Source organism: Blennius ocellaris (assembly GCF_963422515.1).
Source record: "Blennius ocellaris genome assembly, chromosome: 4".
Taxonomy (NCBI): domain Eukaryota; kingdom Metazoa; phylum Chordata; class Actinopteri; order Blenniiformes; family Blenniidae; genus Blennius; species Blennius ocellaris.
Genome location: NC_137653.1, coordinates 15148535 through 15162664, shown reverse-complemented (window position 1 = coordinate 15162664; position 14130 = coordinate 15148535). Strand labels below are relative to the sequence as shown.

The 14130-nt window shown below is 43.0% G+C and overlaps 2 protein-coding genes across 4 annotated transcripts; one reads left to right on the top strand and one right to left on the bottom strand.

The window, feature by feature from the left end:
- The first annotated feature begins 867 nt into the window (after positions 1-867).
- LOC308129357 (EEF1A lysine methyltransferase 3-like) lies at positions 868-2596 on the top strand. Of its 2 annotated transcripts, XM_080495296.1 has the most exons (4): positions 868-1050; positions 1139-1250; positions 1392-1469; positions 2161-2596. In XM_080495296.1, exons 1-4 carry the CDS (start codon positions 889-891, stop codon positions 2556-2558), a joined length of 750 nt encoding a protein of 249 aa, XP_080351422.1. In that variant the 5' UTR covers positions 868-888; the 3' UTR covers positions 2559-2596. The 2 variants fall into 2 exon arrangements, with proteins under 2 accessions (XP_080351422.1, XP_080351423.1); XM_080495297.1 differs by lacking the exon at positions 1392-1469.
- An 8480-nt stretch (positions 2597-11076) lies between these two features.
- On the bottom strand, positions 11077-13640 carry cnpy2 (canopy FGF signaling regulator 2). Of its 2 annotated transcripts, XM_080494709.1 has the most exons (6): positions 13597-13640; positions 13344-13453; positions 13122-13237; positions 12741-12938; positions 12543-12639; positions 11077-12443 (listed from the first exon to the last, which is right to left on the bottom strand). In XM_080494709.1, exons 2-6 carry the CDS (start codon positions 13444-13446, stop codon positions 12400-12402), a joined length of 558 nt encoding a protein of 185 aa, XP_080350835.1. In that variant the 5' UTR covers positions 13447-13453; positions 13597-13640; the 3' UTR covers positions 11077-12399. The 2 variants fall into 2 exon arrangements, with proteins under 2 accessions (XP_080350835.1, XP_080350836.1); XM_080494710.1 differs by lacking the exon at positions 13597-13640 and having other exon boundaries at positions 13344-13572.
- Positions 13641-14130: the final 490 nt, after the last annotated feature.

The window sequence follows — 14130 nt, the reverse complement described above, 5'->3', positions numbered from 1 at the left end:
GAGTTTGTTTGTTTTTTGTGTTTGATAAAGGGCAAATTAAAACTATATTGTTCATAGTTGATGTAAAGACTTTGGCTTCCCACTCCCTCCTAAAGTGAGTCTTAACAGACCAAAGAAGGATAGAAAGGACATATTTTACAACATCAAAGTCCATTAGAGAGACTTTGTTTCAAAATCATACATTTAAGGCAAATTGCTAGTTCTTAAGTTGCCTGTAGGATAATGTTTTATTAAGCTCTGTGATGGATTGGAGATGTACAGTGTATAGCCTGAAATCATTTCCAATGAGTAAAAAGAAGTAGCAGAGACAAGTATCCTGATATGAAGCAACAAGACATTTACTATCATTGAACAACAATAAGTTCAGTAGCTCTCACTGTCAATGCAAAATGAAGGGTCAGTTGTCAGGGTCAGTTGGGTCCTTACAGAAAGTTCTCAACTGTAAATGTATATAAATTATTAGTATTTCAACATGCTCTCATTTTATGACACCAGGTTTTTTTTTGGGGGGGGGGGGGTTGGCAGAACTCCTCTGAACTGAAGGAATAGATTCCCATTCTGGAATTACACTGGAGCGTTCAGTAGTTCTGCACGGTCTCTAACCTGGAACCAGTTTTTGTTTCACATTTCAAAGTGAAAGCCTTGTCACGTGACGACACACTGAGCTAAAAATAAATGATGACACTGGTGTTCTGATAGGTAGTCTATCTTTTTACTCGCGTCACGAGTTTACCTAACATTAATTTACTTTCTATAAAGAGATACGTGTCAATGTTATCTCCTGACCACCGGAAGTGGATCAGCCGTCAGAGCTACTGTCGCCTGATCCCCCGTCAGTCAGTCAGTCAGTCCAGTTTGTATTTTTTTATTTGTTCCCCCAAATGCACCATGAGCTGCTCTGGAGACGAGGACGATCCTTTCCCCGCGGACCACTGTTTGTTCACCGACACATTTAGTCAAGAGACCGTCTACAAGCTGCTCGGCGAGGAGCTGAAGATCAGACAGGTGTACGGAGCGGACCTCGGGGTGGCTGCCCCGGTGTGGGAGGCTGTAAGAGCGGCTCGTCTGCGGTCCGACGGAGCCGGCGTGGAGCCTGTCCGCACTGCTTGTGTGTTAACGTGTCCGCGTGTGTCCGCAGGCGTTGTATCTCTGCGGCTACCTGGAGCAGCAGCGCGTGGACCTGCGGGGGAAGCGCGTCATCGAGCTGGGAGCAGGCACCGGGGTGGTCGGTATCGCTGCCGCTCGTCTCGGTACGTGTGTTGCGGGTTCAACGGTGATGACGTCAAATAATGACGACGTGAACTCGTTCCGAAGCCGTATGTGAGTGGTCACGTGTCCAGTGTCGTGAATGAGGACTTTACAGTGATTTTTTTTTCTCTCTGGGTCTTGAGTGACCACGTGGATCAGCCTGGAGCTGTTTCTGTCCATCTCGGCTTCCGTAGGAATGCGTTTCCGAAAACATCACGAGAGTATGTCCGACTTTACAAACACCTTAAAGGAGTCGTATTATACAGCTATTCAACACTTTCACATGGATTTCGTTGGTCCAAAAATGTTGGACCAACCCACTAACCTGCAAGTCAATATTGGCGCTGAGTAACTGTAAATCTTTAGCAGCTGATTATAATGAATATCTGCATTGCCTCATAATTTGCTCCTTGAACCAGGTGTGCTGGAGCATTTATACATAATAGACCTGCAGGACAAGAGTCCTGAGGGCTTACTTGAGAATTGGCAAACACTTGTTTACATGTGGTGAACACTAAAACGTATTGATCAAGTGATGCGAACTAATATGAGTATTGCGACAATTCTAACCAAATACCACGCTGTTGACATTGTGTCGTATTGGTTTCATTACTATTTGCACTCCCCACCCTGGAGAAACAGATTATTTACTTGAGGAAACCAGTTTGAGCTTGGAAAACAATTGACATGTTGTTTCCTCCCTTGAGTGCTCTTGTCAGATATTTACTTTGGTGCTCCTCAAACTTATTGCATTTGTCAACATGGTTGGATCATGTAATTTTCAATCCATATTAGATATTAAATCTACCAGAGTTATGACCCCAACTGTTGCTATATGCATGCATCTCAATTTGCACTGCTCACTGCGTGTTCATTAAATACAGTGTCAAAGTATTGTTATTTGTTTTTCAGGTGCAGAGGTGACACTGACAGACCTCCCTCTGGCTCTGCAACATCTCCAGGCCAATGTTTCTATTAACAAGCCTTCCGGTGGCTGGCCCTCAATCCCTCCTTCCGTCCTCCCTCTGTCCTGGGGTGAGGACCACGTCAACTTCCCTTCTGACTGGGATCTGGTGCTCGGTGCAGATATAATTTACCTCCCAGACACTTACCCGCTTCTCGTGGAGACACTGGCCCATCTGTGCAGTAAGGAGGCACTGGTATATCTCTCATCTAGAATGAGAGAAGAGCACCAGACTCCATGTTTCTATGAGGAATACCTACCCAGCAGATTCAATGTGGAACTTGTGCACCGGGATGACAATGAGAACTGCAATATTTACAGGGCCTCTCTCAGGACAGACCAGTGACGGCAGGGACCACCTGCTGTGGAAATGTCAAGTTTACAAAGAGCAGCTTTGACTTTGACCTCTACTCTTCCTTGTTGCTTGTTGTTGTAGAGCTTAATATATTCAGTTTAAATCTTGCTTTGTTTTACATTAAATATTTGGATGTGAATATAATGAATGAATATGCTGTCTTTTGTTGTATCAAATGTTTGTGGAAGTAGGATGAAAACCATAAGGAAAAAAATCCTTTATAGAGTTCTGGAGAGACCAGTAAAGAACATTTCATCACCTTCTTAAAATAATTGCCGATGTCAATTTTTGTTTGCCTAACTTAACTCCTTATGATGCTGCCCACCTCTGGTAAAATCACCAGCATCCTCATTTAAAAAGATCATGTGATTATACACCTTTAGTACACTGGCCTCTGTCAAGAGTGTGACTTTGTTCCATTTTTTTGTGTTTCCTGAAAAACTTGGGGGAAATAATGACAGGCAATTATTTTAAGAAGGTGAAGATTTGTATGTCTAACTTCATAGTCATTTACCAAGACAAATCATGTTCAAGCGGTAAGTGAAATAGTTGTGATCATATGGTTTATTTATGAAACATGTACTTCAGTCAGCAGACTGAGCCCAGAGACTCTCCAACCCCGGACTATTATTCCCTCGGCTGTACATGTTATATCCTGGCTTTTACCTTCATCTTGTAGAAAGAGTAAGTCACTGGACTTTTGGACTTTTTCATCTATCCCTCAGCTCATCTTTTAATCAGAAGGTTGCAGGTTCGATGCCCATCTCCATCCATCCACATGCTGAAGTGTCCTTGGGCAAGACATTGCAACTTGGGGCTGCTCAACCAGTTGAAAGGTGCTTCATAAGTGAAGTCCATTTACCATTGTATGTCACATTTGGGTCTTTTTATTGTATGACACTGCTGCTGATTGATACAAAGAAATATCCTGAGCTTTGGATAAAACATGAACAACTTACAAAGATCCAAGCTGTTGCATTTTCAAATTAGACTGGAAAACAGAACATCACAGAGGGCTTGGTGAAAGCCATCATTTTTTATTAAGAGGTGTGGTCATGAATTGTACAATTCTGCCCTCTTAATATTTTCTGTATTTTACAATCTTTTTTTTAATCTGTTCTTTTCACTGTTTCAAAGACCCCCCTCATTGAGTATTTAATCTTGTCAAAGCAATGTGATCAAAGCACATCCTTATAGATGAAACTTTAATTTTATTTATTTGCTGATCATATGTTAATGACTATATCCTCACATAAAGCTTTTACTCACTTATTAGGCATACACCACTACAGTTAAACTCAAATGGAAACTATCAACATTCAGGAAGCTATTATGGCTAGTTTATTGATGGTGTTTCAATGATCACTACTCTCACCGCCATTAATACTGAAATGTAACTAATTCTGTGGGGGAAGGCAAAAACATGTCTCAAGATATTCAGTTATGTAAAGCGTAGTGTGGGTGACTGGACTTGATTGAATTTGTGAAGACATTTCACCTGTTTATCAGTTCTGACTGTTCTGGAAACCTATTTATTGATACTATTGAATAAGTAATTCTTTATGGGAATGGTTAAAAACAAAAATATCTTGGAGGACTAAATTAGAATTTACATCAATCTAGAATTTCCGGAATGTTTTTCCTTTGTTAGCCAATATTTGTTTATGTTGTGGGTTTTTCTAATTTGGATCGGAAACAGTTGACACATTAACTGTTCAGCGCAAAGCCGTTTCGGTGAGATGCATAACACCCAAAACAAAACTTGTCCCAAACTACTGGGTCAACAGATCCCTTCCTGCAGCCTGCTGTCTGTACACACCTCATCCCTTCTCTCCTGCACTCTGCTGATGTACAGACTTTCTGTTCAGAGAAGGAAAGCCTGTTTGTTACGCTGGGGAGTTTCAGAGAAAGGCAGACGGCCACACTGCTGCCCGTCTCTCCCTCTGCCACAATCCAGCCGACAAAACACAACAGATCTCTATCTCTCTGCAGAGTCCGCCTGCCACCACGCCCTGCACATCCCACGCGACATTCAACGTGCATGTCACGCTTTTTGTGGATGCTCATTAGTATATGGGTCATTGCCTTGAAACAACTTAAATCTTTCACTACTCGAGGGGGAAATAGTAAGCACTAATAAAGCTAGTATATATTTGACTAAATGAAAAGAAAAAACTATATATTAAATATATTAATCTAACATGCATGCATTTAAGGTTTTTTTTTCCCTCTTCAAAATACATATAGTAACACAATAAATAGAGATGAATATAGTTAACATCTCGTTAAAATGATCTTCCTCCAGTAACCTGTGAATCCATAAAGTTAGTCTTTTATTTACTCACATTTCATGAGCTGGAAGTTAGTGTGTAACTTAGATTAGAAATACTGCACCTTGAAAAAAATGTGGTGTAGTTCTTGTGGTCTTTGTTATAACAACAAGCAAATTGTGTGTGTGTGTGTGTGTGTGTGTGTGTGTGTGTGTGTGTGTGTGTGTGTGTGTGTGTGTGTGTGTGTGTGTGTGTGTGTGTGTGTGTGTGTGTGTGTGTGTGTGTGTGTGTGTGTGTGTGTCTGTGTGTGTGTCTGCATGTGTGAGACGAGTGGGAGGGGGACTGAAACACACCATCCTCTCAAAACTAGTTGTCCTATTTGAACATCATTACATCTCACGTCATCTCTCGAACAGCAAGGACAACATTTTTCAAAAGCAGCTTCAGGTATGTGTTAAAAAATTGTTAGTCGCAGTGTCTAACACAGTGAAGAATTCAATTTTAAGCGTGTCACATCACTCTGTACTCACTTTGGGAGTGGGATGTCTTATTGTAAGAAAAACATACAATTCTTAATATTTAAAGAAATTTGATTTGCTCTTATAATTGCTGTTGTTTCTAGCATATTCTTTTTTTTTTTTTTGTTGCTTTTTTTCCATGCCTCAGATCCGTGTATGAGAGCAAATGATGGAGTTTTGGCCTGAGAATCAGGGGCAGTCTCATCTATACTCCAAATTTGGAACAGTTCCTGGGAGAAATTACACACATAAGTGAGTTTATTCTATGAAAACTGTTTGAGTGGGATCGTGATAAAACAAAATGCCATTTTTTGATAATTGTTTGTTGCTGATTCTTTATAACTGAGTAACAAAAGATTGTTTTTGCTCAACTACACAGTGTTCAGTTGTTTTCAGGTACAACAGTAGCATACCGATAAAAGTGAAGTCTTAGCACTTACATTATTGAAAAATTTAAATTATTTTTAAATTTGATCATACATGTTTCCATCAATTTACTCACAGCTACCATGATCGACATCAGGCAGCTCATTATCCACTGTACTATGGTGAGCAGCAGCAGGATCAAGCCAGAGAGTCCATTTACTGGACTGTGCCAGGATCTCGGACAGGAGGGGCTCAACATGAGTACTCCAACTGGAACAATGCTGAGCCAGGTGCTCCTTCATCTTCTCACTTTCCTTTCATTCTGGACCGCCAATCCTCACACCACCAGGACCTGGGTGAATATCAACGGCGTGACACCAGAGAGTTGGCAGCAGCTCACAGAGGTGCAAGAGACTATGAGACGGCATTTTTGAGGGATGGGTGGCGGAGGTGGGAGCCCTGTAACCCCGCCCGCTACAACAGGGAGATTTCTGCAAAGCGAAGCGACAGCAGCTACAGAGAGCTGGAGGCTTGGGCCGCCCGGTACAGTCAGTCATTGCCGAGAAGGAGACACATTGAAGCGGAGCTCAGGGGGACCTCCCAGGGGCTGCTGGGGAGCAGCAGGAGTGGGACAGATCATCAGGTGGCAACTGTGCAACAAGCACAACACTCTGCCAACGTCAGAGATTCTGGCCTGTGGGACCGGGGAACCAGGACGCAAGCTCATCGTCAATCACTCCCTCATGCACCGGACGCAAGAAAGGTGCTGGATATGAAGGTAAACGCAGACTATCAGAGAAAGGCGTTCAGCCAACCGCCCTGCTATATCGCACCCCCTCCCTACAACAGCCCACATAAATGTTCGCCTGTAACACAGCAGTGTGACCCCGGCTGGGGGCAGGACATTAGGAGACAAACACTTTGGTCACAGCCCACCGTCAGAAAGGAGGATGTCGCCGCACACAAAAGGAAGGGAGAGAAAGACACACTTACAAAGTCAAATGAAAGCAAAGACAACACAAAGCTGGGGGGATTAACACACCAAAGAGAGGAAGCTGAGAGTTTACAGACGGGCAGTGTCCAGAACACGCACACTGGGCATGAACGCACACCGCCTCTGCAGCAGCCACAAGTCAGTCAGAGTTCAGAACTGACCGAAGAAACGTCCCCAAAGGTCATCGAAGGAAGAAAGTTCAAAATAAATAAGAGGATGGGCGGGATGACTATATTCTGCCTTGTGTCACGAATAGCAGGTACAACTGAGAACCCATCGCTGCCTGTTTATGGCTCCCAAACAACCATTCGAAGAAAAGAAACAGGAGAACTTTCTGAAGGCCTGAGCGACAGAGCTCAAGTTAATCCAAACCACAAGCTAGCAGATGAGGTGGACTTCACAGTACCCACCCTCACGGAGGAGTCCAATACTTCCGATGGAGGAGAAATAAAGGCGACGGGACCTCACAATGCCGGAGATTCTCTACCAAACACAGCAGATGAAAATACAGTTTTCCAAGACAAAGCAGTTCCAAGTGATGACTGTATATTCGTTAAGCAGCCAGTTCAGCCTGTGTCAGCCAAATATCCATTGTGGAGGGAACCAAGTTTCACAAGCAGGGCTGAGAATTCCCCTGCAAGCTGTGTGGAAGAAACAACTGAGAAAGAAGAATCCGACAGTGCACAAGACCGACAGGGTGGTGGTCATGTAAGCAGTCATCCCATAGATATTGAAGTCAGGAGACTGGATATTAAGGAAAACTCTGAAAGTCAGGGTCTGCTGGTTATTGACACGACATGTGTAGTTGTCAAAATGGAGCTGATACAGTCACCAAAGAAAGAGCACATACACTATTTGGGTTCCACGGCACATACTAAAGACAATACGTCTAATGTTGAAACCCTTCAATCTTTTGAAGTACACAACCAGCAAAATCTTGATGTGACAAATATTGAAAACACACAATCAAACGCCCCTCCAACAAATGACAGCCCCGGGACAGACTTGGACTCAACACTGTTAGAGAAAGAGGAAAGACAATTCCTTTTGCCCTGCACGTTGACACCTCGGATCTATGAGCGTGCCGAAAGGATCCTTGGAATTTCTCTCCAGGACTGCATTAATGAGCATCAACCTGAAGATGAGACGTCAGACACTGATCCAGGCACTGAGCAGCAGGGTGAGTTCTGTCTTGTGAAAAATGACATTGATGATGGAGCTAAACCCCCTCAGGGAGACACGACGGAGGAGGAGCATTCAAAAAGTTGCTCAGAGTTAATCCAAACTGAGGTTGCAGAGAATATGATTGAAAACGGCGTTGACAGAGATCAAGGGGTTCTCAAAGAAGCAGAGGATTTTCCAGAGTATCAGGAACCAGTTTCAGACAAATCTGACAATCATGAATCTGATTGTTGTCATGAAATAGACCTCAAAGATCAAACTGAATCAGAGATAATTCAGGATTGTCCTCTTGAATCCACTGTTGAAAAAGATAAATGTGATCAGAATAAAGAAGTAAACTGGCCCATTGATGGAGATCAATGTTCTCAACCCCATGACCTTTTTAATCCTTTGTCACAATCACCTTTGAGTGTTCAAACTTGGTCATGCGTCTCAGATTCAAATACAGAGGGAAGTCCTGATCCTGACATAAGTCCAGTAACAACAACTCATCCCGATACTTCATCATTTCTTCAACCATCTCTGCAACATTCGCCGTCTCTTCCTCCAAATGCATCTTATGAATCTTCTCCAAATTCCACGGATCAAACGGACCAGTGCCCAAACCTTCCCTCACATCCTGATTTACTGCATCAAACAGCCAAACCAGTGTCTGACACAAACGAGTGCGATGGAGAGGGGGAAAGTGAGGTGAACAGTGACTGCCTTGCCATAGATAAAACAGATGAGGCGGTTCCACCACAACAATGTGATTGTGGCAACGTAGAGGATGCTGCTAACGTCACTAATGGCCAAAACACTAAACAAGGTGATGAGGTCCCAGCGGAGGTTTTGGAAGAAACCCTAGAAACATCAGAAAAAAAAAATATTGATGCTGTCATACTGGAACAATGTGAAAGTGTTCAAATGGAGGCTGTCACTTCTGCGAATGAGATGAATATGACTGAACAACAAGCACCAAAACAAGACAGTGTGGGTCCTTCAAGTCCTGCAGTGCAATCTGAAGAAGAAGAACCAGAACCAGAACCAGAACCAGAACCAGAACCAGAACCAGAACAAGAACAAGAACCAGAACCAGAACCAGAACCAGAACAAGAACCAGAACCAGAACCAGAACCAGAACAAGAACAAGAACAAGATAAAGAAGAAGAAAAAGCAGAAAAACAACAGCAAGGAGAACAAGAAGAGAATGAGAGCAACTTTCAGTCAGAGGTCAAGCTTTTCTCTCAACAGTTTGCTTCTGAGCAGGAGAACGATTTGTTCTGTGGCAAAGAGAGTGGCAGGATTGAAGCTCAATCTCAAAATGAAGCAGAAACTGAACTTCCGTCATCATTTCCATCCTCAGCTTTAGATTATAAACTGCCCCAGTCAGAGGAGAACTCAGCGGAGCTTCATTCGGCGCCTTATAAATCTCACGAATCAGCCACAGAGTTTGTTCCTCCTGTGGACTCGGGCTCGCTCCATCACTCACTTCAACCCGACACTGCCGCTGGCAGCCAAACTGTTCCTCTCCACCTTTGCCTGGACTCTTCCGAGGAATCTATTCAAGTCTCTTCCTCCTCTCCAGATTCACCCCCCATCCTGCCTCCCAGCTCTGCTCCGCCCCCTCAAGACGAAGGTGGTTCTCACAAGTTTCCACCATCAGTCGCCCACAAACAAGAGCTCCAGTATCCCAAATCACTGTGGGATGTAGTAAACCGCATAAGGAAGCACACAGCTCCTGATTCCGAGAATGAAGAGGAGGAAACGAGTGAGCTGTGGGATCCAGAGACTGTATGTGAGGAATTGGGTGGTCCAGGGCTGCTCGTGAACACGGAAAGAATAGCGTTTGATGAGGCAGAGCGGCAGGAGGTTTCAACGGACTGTGTGGACGTCGGACAAATCCATCAGTGTGGCGAAAGTTCAAATGAGCGTGCCGATGACGACACGCTGTCTTGCAGCAGCACCAGTAGCCATGGCTCCGGAGGCACCGTCGTCGAAGCAGACGAAGACGAGGATGAGGGAACAGCACTTAACGCCGTAGCAGAAAGCGCATCAGAATTCAATGAGGAGTTTATTGAAACTGAAGAGCCTTGCTGCTGTGGTGATGCCGTCGCTGGAGGAAACAAAGAGGGTCAAGATCAAACAGACACGACAGAAACAGAGAAAAACGCTTCAACGGTGGAAAGAAATGAAGCTGAATAACATTTAAGTTGTCCTTCGCAATGCATATAAGTACTTTCCTCACTAATACCTTGTATTATTCTCATATTTATCAATGTAATTTTTATCGCTTGTGTAATATTAGTACTTATCTTTGATGAGCCAGAAGTGAAAGCAAAGTGTGCAATGTGACGTACTCACTGTTAAGAGGGTCTTTGAAAATAATAAAATCCAAAATATCTTCAGTGTCACTGTTTTAGAGAAATAGTTTCTTGCACTGTTTTTATGTTTTTAATATTTTTTTTCATATCTAGAGCTTTGCACAAGTATGGGGGGAAGTTTGTAACTTGGATCAGGAACACAATGAGTGCCATCCAAGGTGTGTGAAAATGAGATATGGGCCATGCTCATGCCTGGTTTAAAGTGTTTAAGCTACAAGAGGAAGAAACTAAGATATAGAAAATATTGAGTGAAATTTGTTTTAAACATTTTTTAGTGTGCTTTGTATGCAAATAAAGACAACTAAAATATAGTTCCATTGTCATGTTGTGTCTATGAAAAATGTCTCTCCTTGTACAGGAAATAGTGTCTTGCTGTATATAGACTCGGTCATACCAAGTTCAGAAAAAGAAAACATATTTTGAGTGTTTTGCGGAAGAAAAAAATTGAATTTTTGTGCCAAAAGACAAACTCCAGTCTGGAGGAAGGCACATGTAGTGTTCATCAGGAAAAACGCCTTTAGTCATTCTTGAGCTAATAAAACATCTCACAAGGAGGCTTAAAATCATGTTTCCACTCTTTAAAGTGTTTGGTAAATGCTTGTCTGCCAATGTGAAGCACATTTAATATTACCAGTGTTCCCTAAGTTCTGCTTTAAACAGTAATTAATACCCAGGATAAACAAATTAACATTATAGGTTAATCCATGGTATAAAGAAAAAAAATTATAACAGTGGCATAAAGTTAAATATGTGAGCTGATTTTTCTGGATTTATGAAAGGACTTCAGACACTTAAGAATGACAAGACTGAGCCGTGTTGATGTTGCACAAATATATTTCCATTGATTTAAGAGGGAGGGGGTGATTCAGAAAACTTAAGAAGATATTAAAAAAAAGAAAATGTAAAAAAAAAAAATGTTGGCATGATAGTAAATAATTTTTTCAATGAAACAGACGCAAGTTTATTGACCTTCCCACATCAACAATGCAGCTCGAGGACTGACGTCACAAATGGGAACATAATCATTGTGATTGTGATCCAGCTCACGAGAATGAAGTTCCACCAGAGCACAGTAACTTTTCACTGCCAATAAAAGAGGATGTTTCTTGAGCCTCCATGCTTATATTCAAATGAACTCAGTAACTGCCATCATATAAAGAGGCTGGTTGACTCTATGGGAAAGCATCACTTTTATTATTTCACAATTAATTTCACATGTCAATCTTTTTAATGATCTCACTGTAGAAAACTGAATGCAAAGAAGAAATACTTGGGAGTGCTTTTGAGACTGTTTTTTTCTTAAGAAGTTTCAGTGGTAACATATGTGTCATAAATGTAGAAATGTTTAAACCCGAGGTCAGTACGCTAAACTGGATGCAACATAAGAGAGGTTTCTGTTGAGGCTGGATGAGGGTCAGATGTCGAACGGCCAAAAAGTATCAGAAGCATGTGCTTCTGATACTTTTATAATTTCACTTAATACTATGACAAAAGAACAGAGCTCGCCTTTTAACTCCTGTGTCCACAGATGGTGCAATAAATACTGGAAATCACTCAAACTCCTCTAAAGCTGTAGCTGAAAGAGTCACGTGGCATCGGACGACGTTTCCTCAGCGAGCAGGCAGTACTGATGTCGATTCATTGTGAATAAAAGACTATCTGCTATTAAGACATGTTATTCTCACTTTAGAACAGTTGTATTGTTCATGAAGGACCACTTTGAACCAATTCACCTGATCTTGTTCTCCCGCTACAAACTGTGCAAGAAGTCCTGCATCGGCAAAGAAGTTTAACTTCATTTGTGCGATTTCACAGTTTGAGTTTTCGCAGTAAAGACCATGTGACGGTGAGACGACGACTTTCACGCAAGAGGCAAAATAGGTACGGGTGTTTAAAAAACCCCAACAACAAACAACCTTGTAAGCAAAGCGGTAACTGAAGAAACAGGCGAAATAAGTTTTGAACAAAGTGGCCCTTCATCCTGAGATCACAGGAATATGGTTTTTTTTCCAGGCGGTAACAAGTATTTGTACACATCTTGCAGCACTGGCCCCGACACAAACAGGTGATAAACAAAAACACTACAGCACCTAAAGTCTTTCATTTCAGCTGAGAGACAGCAGCCGTGAAGAGATCGTATCAAAGTTCATCGTGGGGCATCTTTAGAGCGTGGTCACAGAGGTCTGCAAAGGAGGGAAACAATTCAATTACACCTGGATAACGTCAGAGAGAAGCTCTGCCATGGGAAAGACCCGAGTGTGGCTGGTTAACTCAATACACACCTGTCCTCTTGCTGCAAAGCTTGTCTTTGACGTTGTCCATTTCATGAGAGAAAAACTCAATGATTTCATCTTCGTTCTGTTCAACAATTGTTTCACACTGGGGGGGGGGGGGTATGAAAATGGTCATAAACCAGTCAGACAAGACAAATAAGACACACAAAAAAGGACTGCAAGGTGTGCGTAGGAAACTGGACTCACCGCAAACTTCAAACTGGAAGTCGCTCTGGAGTCCAGCGCCGCCTCAGAGAGATCCATGGCCTCGCCACTTCGAGATTTGATCCTGATGTAAGACTTCCTGTTGGTAGAAGGATCGGTGTGCTCGCCGTAGTCCGCCATTCTCTCGCACACATTCTCCATCAGCTCCAGGAGGTTCCCCTCCGAGCGTGCCAGAGGGACCTGGTGGCGTCAGGATAATAAGGAAAACGCCATTAAAAAAAAGTTCATCTCAACTCAAACAGATATGCCAGATGCTGTTGATCAACTCATCCTCATGTATTATCCTCCAAATGTCAAAATGTGAGTGTAGCATATGAAGACATCGTGTGCCAGTGAGTTGGGACAGAAATACCACGTGGCTACCTCTCTGATGGACTGGCTGCCGTCTGGGTTGATCCTGAAGGAGCCTGTCTGGATCATTTTCTTGGGGTCGACCTGAGAGATGGCCCACTCCATCTCATCCACGAGAGCCCTGCAGGCTGAGGGGGCAGTAGGAGATGACAGGGGGCGTCAGTGCTTTTTTTTTTTTCTTTTTCATTGTGGCGTAAAACCATGCGAGGAGAGCAAGCTGCCACCACAACATACCTCCACACCTGATGTCCTGCCCCTGCCGGGCCGCCTGGCTGCAGCTCAGCAGGAGACACACCAACAACACACACGGACTGAGCAGGAGCGCAGCTTCCCTCATTTTGTGCCTGAACAAACGTCAGCGTCGCACAAACAGACGCACAAAACAACAACATTCAAGTGTATAAGTCCCCCCGAATATGACAACCGTCCGACCACCGGGTGAAGATGGAAACTCTGCCGTGTTTGTCCAACTTCTCATTGAATTTACCTGTTTTGTCGTTCACGTTCCTCCAACACGTCACATCACAAGCGGTGAAATGTGGTGACGTAGCACCGAGCCGCCGGACAGGATGTGGTGGAGCTGCAGGCAACGCCGACAGCTCCCTCTGGTGGCCGGGAAGAACACTGCCAGGCGTCCTCGACTACCATATTAATGTTTTGTTTTTGTTTGGGTTTTTGTTTTTTGTTTTAAACAAAAGCAGAATCAAAATAAGACAATTCAATGGTACAATGATTCGCCTCCTTGGACAGTGAATAATATACATCTTTGTGCATAATGTCCATGTGTCCATAACCTAAAAGAAACAGTTGGCATTATTGGGATGCTTGACATATGCATGTAAACAGCAAAGAAAAAAAATCATTGTGTCATCATTCATGTGTCAATGATAGTGAGTATGCCCACAGTGTGTAGTGTATAGCACATAGATTATACCCTCTATTGCAAACCACACCTCGTTGTTTTCAAGTGGCATTTTTTTCCTAATTAAACTAAAGAAATAACACCAGGTTTTATAGGATC

Excerpts from the sequence above, each read along its gene's own strand:
- LOC308129357 (XM_080495296.1), top strand. The coding sequence starts at position 889 with ATGAGCTGCTCTGGAGACGAGGACGATCCTTTCCCCGCGGACCACTGT. Across the intron at positions 1,051-1,138 it reads CTGCCCCGGTGTGGGAGGCT|GCGTTGTATCTCTGCGGCTA; the intron begins GTAAGAGCGGCT and ends GTGTGTCCGCAG. Across the intron at positions 1,251-1,391 it reads TATCGCTGCCGCTCGTCTCG|TGACCACGTGGATCAGCCTG; the intron begins GTACGTGTGTTG and ends CTGGGTCTTGAG.
- cnpy2 (XM_080494709.1), bottom strand. The coding sequence starts at position 13,446 with ATGAGGGAAGCTGCGCTCCTGCTCAGTCCGTGTGTGTTGTTGGTGTGT. Across the intron at positions 12,939-13,121 it reads GCAGCCAGTCCATCAGAGAG|GTCCCTCTGGCACGCTCGGA; the intron begins GTAGCCACGTGG and ends TGACGCCACCAG. Across the intron at positions 12,444-12,542 it reads GCTTTGCAGCAAGAGGACAG|ACCTCTGTGACCACGCTCTA; the intron begins GTGTGTATTGAG and ends CCTCCTTTGCAG.